General features: G+C 38.1%; 1 protein-coding gene across 2 annotated transcripts in view; it reads right to left on the bottom strand.

The window, feature by feature from the left end:
- Positions 1 to 13,784, bottom strand: part of UHRF2 (ubiquitin like with PHD and ring finger domains 2) — an 82,037-nt gene that overhangs the window by 59,120 nt on the left and 9,133 nt on the right. For both annotated transcript variants that reach the window (XM_063180177.1, XM_063180178.1), the window contains exons 2-3: positions 8,920 to 9,162; positions 3,000 to 3,262 (exon numbers count right to left, since the gene is read on the bottom strand). In XM_063180177.1, the coding sequence (XP_063036247.1) occupies positions 3,000 to 3,262; positions 8,920 to 9,162 (506 nt within the window). The remainder of the gene's footprint in view (positions 1 to 2,999; positions 3,263 to 8,919; positions 9,163 to 13,784) is intronic.

Raw genomic sequence — 13,784 nt, 5'->3', positions numbered from 1 at the left:
GCCATGCAGAAGTTACATAGCCAGAAAGGGATGTCAAGAAATCTGATACTGCCTGAAGGTCAGCATTGGTAATAAAACTGGTATTTTGGTGTCTTGCTCACTGGTGAAATTAGGGCTCTCAAACAAGTATAAATCTTTGAACTGGAGTCAAAATTCTTGATAAGTGCAATTTGAAACCGAGTTCTTTTCCTACCAATGGCCCAAGGTTTTCTCTCTGCAGAAATAAGTGGACCTTATAACTATTGCAGCAATTTAGTTAAATACTAGACACATAGCTGGGGTGGGGCATGGTGGTGGAAGTGGTGGGAGAAATCTACTACAGAAACAACTCACCAGTGCTGTTATCTACAAAATCACTGAGGAATGTGTAGTATCTCCTATCTGCAGCAGTCACAGCTGGAAGGAAAGCTCTGTTTAATCAGAAGGTTACCCCTTTGAGATTACTATAATTAATTCTTGCCCAGAAAGGGCAATTTCTCTTAACTATACTCTTTGCAAAAAGAGCTCTCACATTTTTTTTCCTTTCACATTCACTCTAACTACACTACTTAAACAAGAAACAGAAAGAGGAACAAATGAACACTGAACCCCTCTGAGGAGGAACACTTTTATGAAATCTAAAATTGCATATTAAAGCATCTAGGTTTTGTACAGGACTTACGTAAGTCTAGCAGCACCAGGTGCTAAAGCCAGCTTTCTCACTTAAGAAAAGGACAAGTCCTGCTTCACCCCTTAAGAAACACTGCTATAGGAGAATGTACTGGTCTAGGGGTTAGAGTAGACCAATTCAATGCATTACAGGTGACCTGACCTATCCCTGTAATCCTATCAACTGTAAACTTTGTGGTGATTGGTTTTTTTTCAAATTGGAAAAGCATCAGTTATGATTTGAGAAGTTGTGCATTTGTGCCCATCTCTGACATACAGTTCTTCCAATGTATTAAAGTAATTTTGATGGCTTTACTGGCATCAGGTTTATGTCTTTAATTTGTAAGTAATTTTTACTCTATATTTTTACTCTATCTATAAAGGAGAGTGTGTCATGTTTGTGTCATGTAAGAACACCTGTTGTAGGAAAGATGGAGCTAAAACTATGTCACCCATGAGAACCACCATCTGTCAGAGATAAAAAAGACAAAAGCTTCTCCAAAACAGCACCACAAGGACAGACTAGAAAATGCCAAGTACATCTGGCAGCAAAATGCTTAATCCAAACCTGAAAAACAAAACAGCCACACACAAGTAACTGTGTAGGGCACAGTACTCACAGTAAGATATGATGCATGAAGAACAGGAGTGAAGAGATAAATTAATATGTTTCTGTAGCAGAGAACAGCTGTGTGTCAAAGCACACCATGATCTTCCTACTTATCCACATCAAGCAAAGAGGTGGCAGAATAAAAGTGTTGTCTACAGACATCAGACGTAAACACTAATGTATGAAAACAAAGTGGTAGAAGTACAAATGTAGTTACAATAGGAATGTGCATGTTGGGTAATGCTAAAAGAAAAAAAGTGAGCCCCCAAAATAATTGTATCAGGAACATCTATCAAGAACTTTCACTCATAAATTTACAAGTTGCACCTTCCAATAATGTTTCTTTCCGAAAGCTCTAACTTCCAATATCATAAGACTTATCAGTTTAACTGTGACCATCTTGCCACATTATGCTTCTGTGCTTTACCTAATTTTGTTGACTAAGTGTATAGAGCTGCTACACATAAGCACCTTGTAGGAGTAAAAAGACTGTCTTCACTTGCTGAAAGGCAAGTACACATAAATAGAGGTCAATCTCTTAGTTTAGTAAGACTGTACCAAAGAAAAATCAGAACTGTTGTGAAACTTTTTCTACTTCTGTAATTCCAACTCTTAAAAATATAATACATCTAAAAAAAAATCACCATAATTTCACAGCAATAGCTACAAACACTTTCTCAGAAATGTACGCCAATTGCTAACTTACAGATATCCACAGTAATGTAAAATCAGATAATATTAAAGACAAGTCTTTGAAATCACACCACCAAGGACAGTAATTGCACAGAAAAATATTTTTTGTTTTGATCATAATAGTTGACTACATAATTTTCAAATTTTTAACTCTCTAACATTTTAAGTAAAATGCTTAGAGTCGCAGATATGGAATCCAAACATAGCACAGAGTCCAAAAAGTGCATTAAATTGTATCTATTATGTACAAGAAACAAAAAGTCCTCTCTGTAATTCAGATGCAGTAATGTACTAAAACCTCTAGAGTAGAAATAGTTACTGTAGAAAAGTGTTGTGGAAATCTACATTTAGTTAATATTTAATACACTCTGCATCCTTCTACCTCAACCTTATAATTCACAGACTACAGTATTTTTACTAATCTCAGTATCAGAAATTTAAAATACTCAAGGGACAAAAAACCCCCTAAAGTAACTTGAAAGAACTCTACCCTTAATGCCCTCTTCCTCCAGTTCAGGATTAATTTCAAGCCCTCAGTCACGAAGTTCTCAATAACAAATCTCTACTATAAGCGCAGATCCAAAATTTTGTGCACCATTACTCTATTTGGAATAAAATAAATCCAAATTAAGTAACACAAATTTGCTTCAATGGGAGCTCTCCTTCAGCTCTATTTAGAGGAATTCCATATACACCAGAAATATTTTTTTTTAAATTTTTTAAAAACCTTACTTGAAAAAACCAACTGTAAAAATTTGGTTATTTAGTTCTTTTTCTTATGTAGAAAGGATGCATAGTCTTATATAGAAAGATATTCTTATAAGGAGAGGATACTAATACTTCACAAATATTTAGGCATGAAAGACATCATTGCTGCCAATGGATTTGTTATATCCAACTGAAAAGCGTTATAAATTTTTTTACTTTTTCTTTTCTTGGTTGCAATATTGAACTTGCTTTCTTTGATTCCAAGCTTCTTCAAGAAATTCTCGGTTTATACAAAAAAAATAACATGTGATGTCCTCAAAATAGTATCGGGAGCACTTACTCATCGTACTTGATATGATAAATAGCTTCTTCATCAGTGTCCATACAGTCTGAATAAGATGTGGAAGGTGTACTGTCCAAACTATTTGCATTTTCTCTAGAATGATCTTGATTTAAGTTTCCATTAGTCCTTTTGTAAGTGCTACCACTCTTCCCTTGAGGTTTACCATTCTTATGTCCCTTTGTTGCTCGGGTAACATTTTCTATATGAGCTTCAAACCAGGCTCCAATGTTGATATCACGGGCATCCACCAATTCATTTATCTAAAAGGAAAATTCAATAATGAGTTTATGCTCATTTTATAAAACACCAATTATTAAGAAAAAAATTAATCTGACAACTTACTGTGCTACTGCTTAACTTTGTTATCAGTAAAACAATCAACGATAATAACTACTTGCAAGTTCAAGTAGTATGCAGTCATAAATACTTTTATTTGCACTTCTAGTATTTTATTGTTCTTCCTTCATTAAAATCTAGTATAAATATAAATTATATGTCATTTTAAAAAGCAATACTAACTTTTTTTTCCCTTCAAATCCAAAAATTTTCCTGATCTCTTCCACTGTCCTTTTCTCTTGTTTCACCCACTGTTCTTTATGGTTATGATAAGCACACACAGTATTAAAATACTAGCTCAAAACCAAAGAGTTTACAGACCTTCCTGAGCCTCCAACCTGGAATTATTATTTAGCTTCTACCTTTCTGTCCTGCAAGATTTTTTTTAATCATTAAAGACTCAAGGACAGATGCAAAAAAAATCTAACTAGATGTCATGGTTTGAGAGGAAGTAAGTTTTCTGGGATATGCTGTGGTCACACCAATAGGTGCTCAGACTGGAATATTGGCACCTGGTGTGACCACTGGGGACATTGGATACACCTCTGAGAACACAGGGGTTAAAAGCAGAGCACTCCCAGGGGAAGCTCTCTTGGGTTCCAGTGAGGAGAGAGTTCGGATCTCTCCCTGGTCCAGCTGCTGCTGCTGGGCAGCCATGCGGCCGGGTGAGGTAGGCCGGGCCTTGGACAGACATGGGAGGTGAAGAGGCCCCGGCATGGAAGGGTGGGAGAAGCACCAGGAGGCATCGGGCAGCCCCTACCCGAGAGAGAGAGGTACAGCCTGTGCCTGCTACCTTGGAACTTGATAACATGTGCTGGCAGCACAGCTGAGAAGGAGCCGGAAGGGGTGCAGCGAGAAGGTGTCGGCCGCTGTGGGAGTTTTGGGCAGGCAGAGCCCAAGATTTTAACCCTTTTTTGGACAATGAAAACTTTGCAGAACATTAACCTTTCCTAGAAGAGAGATAGAGATGAAATGGAAGAAGGAAATGTGCAAGTGTGAAGGTCTGGGTAAGTGAAAGATGGCGGAAGAGTAGAGAAGAATCTTAGGTGGGAAGAGATGATGGAGTGGCCTTAGCTGGACTTTTCTTGTTATAGCCATGGACAGAACCATGTTTCCTGTGACACAGAGACTGCATCCAGGGGGAGGCAATGGTTCAGAGCCAAAAGGGTTCAGTGTTGACACCCCTCGGCCCCAGGGGGGTGAAATTTGGGGGGAAAGGTGTCCCAAAGGTGAGACTGTGCTCTTTTTGGAATGGGACAAAGCATCCTTAAAAGGACAACCCTAGAAGCAGCTCTGGTCCATGTGCAGTGGTGAGAGTACTGGGCATGGAAGGAAGAGGTCACGATGGCAGATGTTCTCCAGGCGGTGCCACGAGTGACATGGAAGCCCACGAGGTTTCAACAGTGTTTCCTGGGGAAGCCTATGGCACAAGATAAACTCCTCCTCTTGATGAATTGAAAATTGATTATCTAAAGGATGGTGATGGACTGAGAGTTGAAATCTGGGGGATGGATGTATTGGAATTTGGTGGGGGGAGGAGGAAATGTTTTGGAAGGTTTCCATTTTCCCTGTGTGTTTCTTTTTACTTAGAGTTGTAGTTTAGTTAATAAAGTTTTCTTTTCTTTATTTCTAAGTGGAGGCCTGCTTTGCTCATTCCTGGTCACGTCTCAGCAGACACTAGGGAGAACGCATTTTCATGGGGGCACTGGTATAGTGTCAAACCATGACACTAGATTGCCACCAGAGTCAGCCAGAATGTTATGACTGTAAGAAATGGAACTCATCTCCAGAACTTCTCCCATCTGTACCCACAGTATTACTACTGGTATTAAGCAAACGAACCATTTTACTATTCTAAATCTTGTTGCATTTTCTCAAGTCTTCAGATAATAAACAGATGTTCCCTTAATAATACCGAGAATGCTGAAATAAAATATTTTAAAAACACTTCAACAGCACATCACCTATAAAAAAATTATTACAACAGAATTACTGCAGATTAAACATCTTTAATCATCAATATGAGACACATGCAGATATGCATATACATAATACACATATGGTTTAGCTACAGTCTTTGTCAGGTACCAACATTGTGCCATTCAGATACTTACTCTCACACACTCCAAAGACTAATTTCTAAGATATTATAATAATAATCTTAATGTATTTTCACAAGAGCAAAATTCAACAAGTTTTAATATTTAGAGTAAAGCAATCCTTCAGTATCTGAAAGCACAACTGACAGCAGTTTGAGCTAACAAATTTATTCCATTAAAGGAATTCCTGGTTTACTCTTGCCATTCCTCTTCTTCAGATAACTTCCCAAACCTTATGTTTTGTTCTTCCGCATATGTAAAATACCAACATGTATTTTTATTTTCTTAGAATTTCCAGTATTCAAAGTACAGCTTATTACCAGGATGACATTTTCAGCCACATGACAAACAAATTGGAGAAGGAGAGCTGTATTTTAAATCTATCAATCTCTTTTAAATAGATTTTAAATATGATTGATTTTAAATATGAACAGTGAACTCTGACACTTCTAAAAGGAACCTTCATGTAGGCATCCCTATGTAATCTTACATGTTTGAACTAGCTGCAGCTCAGTGGTGCTTTACTTCCTCTTCTCCAAAATACAGCTGAATGAGATACACACTATTAAGGATTCCCCATCTGCTGCTACTTCATGCAACCAGTTATGCAAGTGCCAAAGAAGCCATGGTAGTCAAGTTAAAATCCATCATATCCAGATCCAGAACAACAAAAACTAGTAATAAAACAATACATCAATGTAAACTCCCTTAATCATTCCTTTAAAATACATGCATAAGTAATTACATGTGAATAATTACACAACATACTTCCCACGCTTGCAAAGAGTAAGAGCAAATAATTATTACCACAGACTCCTGAGGAGCATAATACAATAATTTTGTGCAAGTGGAGTTTGGTGTAAGAACTGTTTTATAGTAGCTATTTGTGAACAGTAATAAACAAACACTGATTTTAATTACAGATTCCATTTGTGTGGGTTTTTTTTCCAAGCCAGTGTTCTTGGATAAAATGTTTTTACTGCAGTCAGTGTTTTTTGAAAGAAAAATTGACCAGAAATGGAATCAGAAAATGAAACGCATATGCTTCTGAAAGAGCTTTGTTTTTTCTAACATCATTCCTGCACACCCAAGTCACTGTTACTATAATTGCTCTCTTGCAATTCATCCTGTTATTCCTCTTTTTGGCCATTGTTTAGCCAAGGTAATGTTGTTCAGTAACATCAGGTCCATCTTGGGATGGTCTCCCAGTTCTTAGACCAGATACCACTAACAATTCTTAGTAACAAGGAATAAGAGTTGCATATGCACAGCATAGAGTAAGTAATAGGTATCTTGTTGAGTCTAGCTCTGGATGAAGATCCAGCAAGACACAGGACTTTGCGCAGACAGAGTAAGTTAAAACATTTCTTCAAGTAACTAAACTACTCCTTATTGTTTGACAATGAAATGCAAAAATCACGAAATATATCCACCTATTTAGCCACCTAATGTACCTCAGTTCATTAGGCTCTAGGCCTTTTCTACTGACTTGCATTAAGTAAGTTTGCAACCTTTGAACTACAATACTGGGTAAAAAAACATTCTTCAAAGTCTTCAAATACTGTAATTAGAAATTTGTATCCATTCATACTGTTATCTATAAATAACAAACAGTGAAATTACTATACCCTTAATTTTCTCTAGATACACTGAAAACACATTGTTGACTGAAAAAGTAATACTTCACAAGTAATGAAGGAGAAAGTGTTAGCACTCTGGAATGAGACATCACAAAAATTTCAGCTGACTTGACAAAACAGGTTTCCTTGAGTATGCTTGCTGATATCACCATTTTCTATTTTCTGATTTAATCCTGAACAAAGCAACTAAGAGACTACTTGATATTTAACACATTGAAATGTAATATCCTTGAAAAATAAACATTTTAGTACTCTTTTCCTCAGATCAGTCTTTCTCGTATTACCTCTTACACTCCTTGACTAATTGTAAAGCTTAAGAGCTGAAGAACTGGAGCTCTTCCCATTGTAATAAATAGATATAAAAGAAAAAGGAAGCACACAAGCTTGAGTCTCCATATTTAAGCTACTGATCTTGTGACTTCCTGATTTCTCAGACAACAAACAGAAGTCTAACTGAAATTACCTTGCATATGTGTGGCAGCCTCTGTTGCATTAAGGCTACAGAAATTTGGCAAATAACGAACCCCCTGGGGTTCCAGCTGGACTTCAGAGATCAAGAGGGCTGGGTGCCACTGGGCTTGATTCCTGATTAATTCAGCGCTATGTCAGGTTGTGTTCAGTATCCAGATTCATCAATAGTACAGCTCATTGAAGTACCAGGTGGCGGGTTCAGGATCACCAGTGAGCAATGCACTAACCACAGAGTGTTAATATGTGTCATGACAGAAGGTAACAGTAACAGAGATCTCCTAGCACTGTAAACACCTATATGTTAATACTCGTGTATACTAATAAATGTATATATATATATATATATATATATATATATATATATATATATATATATATATATATATATATATTCAGCTATAATAATAAATATTCCCAAACATAAATAAGTATTCATATGTGTGTGAATAAATACTCCTGGGTCTGCTCCAATGCAACTGAGAGGTACAAAGCCCACCTAAATGTGCCCCTTCAGGGAAGGAGGAGAGACATTGTCAGCCTATACCAAGCAAGCAGAGGTGTTTTCCCCCTCTGTCTTTTGTCTCAAAAATACCCCTTCTATATTATAATTTTTGGTCCTACCCAAAAGGAACAACTTCATGTTGCAGGTGGAGTTGTGGTGACTGTGGTCTTACACAGACATGTTCATTTTTCATCTGCATTCCTAGGTGTGTGAAAATTACTATGCAAATTAGACTTAACGAAGATCTTAATAACTTTTGGTGAGATTTTACAATTGATACAAAAGGTAAAATAAACACTTTAGTCCATCTGCTGAGGTGGCAGTAAAGGCTCTCTGACCTCTCTGCCTAATAGTCTTTGTGCACATCCTTATCTCCATAAAGAAAACAGACTTTTAGCAAGGCTTGTCATACATGGTGTAGGAGGAGTGAGGCAAACGCCTGGTGCAGCTGTTCCTCTGTACCTCACTGGAACAACACAGGGCCATGAGCCCTCTGCTCCATCCTTAGACTTTGCTTGAGCCGCGTGCAAGATCAGCCAGAGAGTGGCCCAGCTCATGTTTTTCTCAGCCAGATTTGTTAACTTTAAAGACTCAAGGCAACACTGTAGCAAGCTGCATTTATGGCAACCTCAACTTCCTTTTCCTTCTCTGTAATTGTGGACATTTTCTAGCAAAGTAATTACTGTTATGGTTATGTCTTATCTAAGAGAAACACTCAAAGAGGAGGTGAAAGCTATCATTCCTTACAGATAGATATACATAGATATATTAATATACACACATTCTACTAAATTTTCAATAAGCTAGCAATCTGGAAACTCCACCTTTTCTGTTTAAATTAAACCCGCAGGAGTGAAGTTTGTACATACCTTGTACAATCCAATGCCAGGATCAATGAGAAACGAGCGAGACGATGTAGATGGCTGACTCGGTGATCCACTGTTTGTTTTTTTGACTTTGTTCTTGCAGTTGGAAGCAGCACAGGGATTGACTTCTCCATCCTGATCTGTCACAGATGCAGTAGTAGGAGCTTCAGAATCAGAACGTATCAAAAGCTGAACTATGTCATTTAGTCCAACATTGTAGTCAAATAAAGTGTGTCCATCTTCAAGCTGTCAAAAGAAACGTGTACTTGTAAAACTCTACCTTAAGGTACCTAAGTAGTTTTTAAATCTTCTTTTTATAGACAATAATTGTGCAGACCAGAAGAGGGAAGCCATATCTTACTGATAAATAAAAACCTATGTCTTGAGTATATGCAAACATGAACTCCTCAAGCTAACTGCAACCATAATTTCATTGATTAAAAATCACTGGAAGACTTAAAACTAGGAACAGACATCTCTACAAAATCATGTCACCTACCTACAATTAAGCTGAGAAACACAAAAAAATTACAAATTAGGAAATACAAGAAGCAGTACTGCTGCTTTGCTCAGTTAAATACCATTAATGACCTAGGGCATCTTTGAAGCAGAGATTTGATTCACCTGAAAGTATAATGTATTGCTTTGAGACAGCAAAATTAGTATCAGCTACACTTTACTTCACACTGCAGTGGGAGAAAAACATGCATGACTGAAAAACATGCACTAAAAAACTGACATCTTTCCAAACTATTCTAACAAAAAAAAAGTTATCTACCCCTTTTCTCAAGAACAGGTGTTATTTTCAACACAAATTGATATTTCATAATTTTTTTCAAAAAGAACAGGTTTCATCAGCTTGTGGGCAGTATCCATACAACAAGAAAAAGGGGGGAAGAAGGAACAGGAAAGAAAACAAAGGAGCAACTCTCCAGTTCCTCACTAATAGTTTTCTCTAACATTCAAAGGATCTCAGGATAGACAAAACTGGAATCTATATTTCTTTCTCCATCCCCTCTGCTTTTTCAAAACAACTCTAAATGGCAGGGGACTGTTATGAACAGAAGCTGACAGTCAATCAATGAAACAGTTCTTGTTCCATGAACTTAAAATCTTGCAAAAAAGTTAACTTTCCTTACTGCTGATAATTACTGTACCCACAGCTGGGACCTGTAAACAGGAGTATTCATTTGAGTTGAAGCTGACACAGCTGTCTGGTCAACAGGTACAAGAAAGAATCTCACTCAGCTGCCCATTTTCAAACCAGTTCAACACACAGCACACAAAACCATACTGAAGATTTTCATGCTGTAACTATTAAAGGAATACAAGTCTTAAACCAGAAATCTCCAGTAGCTGTGATTGTTCAGGAGACTACCACACCCCCTCATATGCCAGGGCCTTCTTCATACTGAGAGGTGAGGTGCTTAACTAACCTTTTCCATCCCACCATGTCATAACTGCCTACACTTTTGACAACTCTTTCACAAAGGGCATAGAAGTGTTCTTGCAGTCCTACTACACTCCAGGATTTGTGGGCTGTTAATACCACAAGTATTTTCACTGTTAATAAGTTTAAAGCATTATTCTTATATTCAAAGTACAAAGAAACCCAAAACAAAGACAAAATGACATTGCAAAACTGCACTGGAGGGGATATCCACCTTGCTACAGCTTCTGATCACTACTCCAGGCCACATTTAAGATTAACCCCTCCCAAGTGATTTTTCTTGGTTGCAAAATGGTTAAAAAGCTCAGCAGTACATCTGCAAAAGAGACCAATTCTGAAATAAGTAATTAATTGGATGTTATTGGAGACACATAACTGCTCCATTTTTCTGTTCCAACTGGATTGCACAAACTGTGGCAGAGATTACAGTGTAGTTCCTAGAATCCTGTATATAAGGAAGGAATAAGGAAATCTTCTGAAAGCTAATGCACTGGAGAAAAAATGGTAACTTTGCTCCTGGTAGACCAAAAGTACGTAAGCAGCATGCAGATGAGAGTTTTGCTCCTCTGCCTTTGTTCCTGCTCTCTAAGGACAGGTCCTGTGCAGGCTGACAGAAAAATATTTTGGGGTACAGCAGTTTAAAATTTAAAGTTAATTCAGTAAAGATGTAAATCTAAACAACCTGAATTATCTACAATAGCTAGGTAAATGTCTTGTGTCTAGTCTTCACAATCTATTCTTCAGTCATGATTGCAGATTAAGTTATAGAACTAATCCACAAGTAAGTCCTGCCTATTAGCATGAAAGGTAAAAGAAACCCCAACTTCAAAAAAATGAGGGGGAAAAAAGGAATCTGTCCAGGAATGGTTATATTTAACATACACAGGAACAAAGACTTAACAAGGCCAGGCCTTAAGTAACAAGCTGCCTTCTCTAACAGCAGGCACACACACATCAGCATACCCAAACTACCTATTCCTGCACAACAGTAAGACAAGTCTCCTCTTTGTAGGCATTCAAAACCCACCTGGAAATGTTCCTACTGACCTGTTCGAAGTTGCCCTGCCTTGGTGGGTGTGGGTTGCACTAAATGACCTCCAGAGGTCCCTTCCAACCCTAAATAATCTGTTATTTGGTCTAGTCAGCTTTGATGAACATGAACTAAATGATCAGCCAAACAAACTGATGACTGCAAAGTCGTCTAATTTACAGAATAAACGCATAAAATTTAGACAACTAAATGGTTGAGAAAGGGGTTGGATTGCGGCATCCAGAGGGTAGTGGTCAATGGTTTAAAGTCCAAATCTTATTAATTAATCTTCATTAATGACACAGACAGTGGAATTGAGTCTGCAGATGAGACCAAGCTGAGAGGTGCTGTTAACACACTTGAAGGATGGGATATCCAGAGGGACCTGGACAGGCTGGAGAAGTGTGTCCATGGGAATCTCATGAGGCTTAATAAGATCAAGTGTAAGGCGCTGCATCTGGGTCAGAGCAATCCCCTGGTACCAGCACAGGCTGGGCATGAACAGATCCCAGCAGCCCTGCCCAGAAGGAATTGGGGGTGCTGGTGGCTGAGAGGCTGGACATGCCCCAGCCACGGGCACTGCCAGCCCAGAGAGCCACACATGTCCTGGGCTGCATCCAGAGCAGGGTGGGCAGCAGGGCAGGGAGGGGATTCTGCCCCTCTGCCCTGCTCTGCTGAGACCCCACCTGCACCACAGCATTCCCAGCACAGAAAGGACATGGAACTGCTGGAGTGAGTCCAGAGGAGGCCAAAAGCACGATTGGAGGGACAGAGATGGAAACTACAAGGAAACTGAGATTTTTTTCAGCCTGGAGAAGAGAAGGCTTAAGGGTCACCTAATTGCAAACTTCCAGTTCCCAAATGGAGCCTACAAGATGGAGAGGAATCTTTAATAAGGGCATGTAGTAAAAAAACAAGAGGCAATCGCTTCAAACCTGAAAGACAACTGGTTCAGACTAGATATTAGAAGAAATTCTTTACAGAGGATAGTAAGACACTGAAACAGGTTGCCTGGAGAATCTGTGGATGCCTCATTCCTTAAAGTGTTCAGGGAGAGATTGGACGGGGCCCTAAGTAATCTGGTCTGTGAAGGTGTCCCTACCCACAGCAGTGCATTTGGAACAAGATGAACTTTACAGTCCGTTCGAACCCAAACCATTCTATGATTCTATGATCTGCCAAAGTGATTGTGGCTTGTTTTTTCCCCTCTGTTTTTATCACTTATACTCTCTGCTGCAGGAATATTTTATGACACCAGATTTTTCTGTGACTAGTGAGGTCACACTTAAGTCTCAAAGCACAGTAACAGACATAAGCACACTTCACATGTCTCCTACTGTGATAGGGAAACAGCTCTTCTATAAGCGAGAAGTATGTTCCTGAGTATGAGCAACTGTATAACTTTAGACCAAGTTGATACACTGCAACAGTGTCTGCTTCTAGAAACAAAGCAGAGTACCACAGAAACTCAACCAGAAGAATTAATCACATGGTTTTTGACTTGCAAGAACTGATAAGTGAATCTGCAGGTATACCTATGCTTAGCCATCACTTCATCACTGACAATTGAAATCCTTGGAGTAGCAAATTTGGAAAACAGTGTTTAGAGAAATTTCACACAGGAGAGCAGATGGTTTTTATGATGGTTTTTCTTGAATTACAGTAGACAATTTTATCCCATTCTCTGCATAAAGACACTAAGAAGATTCCCTAAAAATGTTTGCCCAGACAGCACATTAAAAGAAAAGAAATAAACATTACATGTTTAATAAGCATTTAAAGTCACTTGTCAGTTACAAGTTCATATATGCAAATGAGAAACAAAAGTAATCACACAAGTATCAGATAATCAATCTCCTTCAACTCAGCTATGATTTCTAATGGGTGATTAGAACATGTCCAAGAGCAAAAATAACTGAACAGGCAATTTCATTTATGAAATTTTACCAGCTCTTCTGATTCTTCTGCCATAAAAAAAGATCGATTTTTTTTTTCCTTAGTAGTAGATTTCACTTTCAGTTTCAATTCCTCTTAAAGACTGGCATGCTTCAAAAGCCTTTATGGCTTTATTAACATATTCTGAATAAAACAACACTAAAGAGCAACTAGCTTTACTGTATCTAGCACTCTATCACTATTCTAAATACATATAAGTTGATAAAAAGATTACATCTTCCAAATGTATTTTCATCATAATGTGTTACAGACACTATCAATTTCAAAACAGTCCAAGAGAAGGTTTTTATAAATACTTAAAGGTAACACAGCACTGTGCTTACACTTCTACACAAGAGCAGCCACAGAAATGCAATAGTGGAATCAATACCTACCTACTATCACTGTTAGAAGAACTGTCCTAAATACCAAGCCACAAATTACTTTAAAAGC

The sequence above is a fragment of the Melospiza melodia genome, chromosome Z, assembly GCF_035770615.1.
Source record: "Melospiza melodia melodia isolate bMelMel2 chromosome Z, bMelMel2.pri, whole genome shotgun sequence".
Classification (NCBI taxonomy): Eukaryota; Metazoa; Chordata; class Aves; order Passeriformes; family Passerellidae; genus Melospiza; species Melospiza melodia.
Note: the sequence above shows the minus strand (reverse complement) of the source record. Positions and strands in the feature narration are given on the sequence as shown.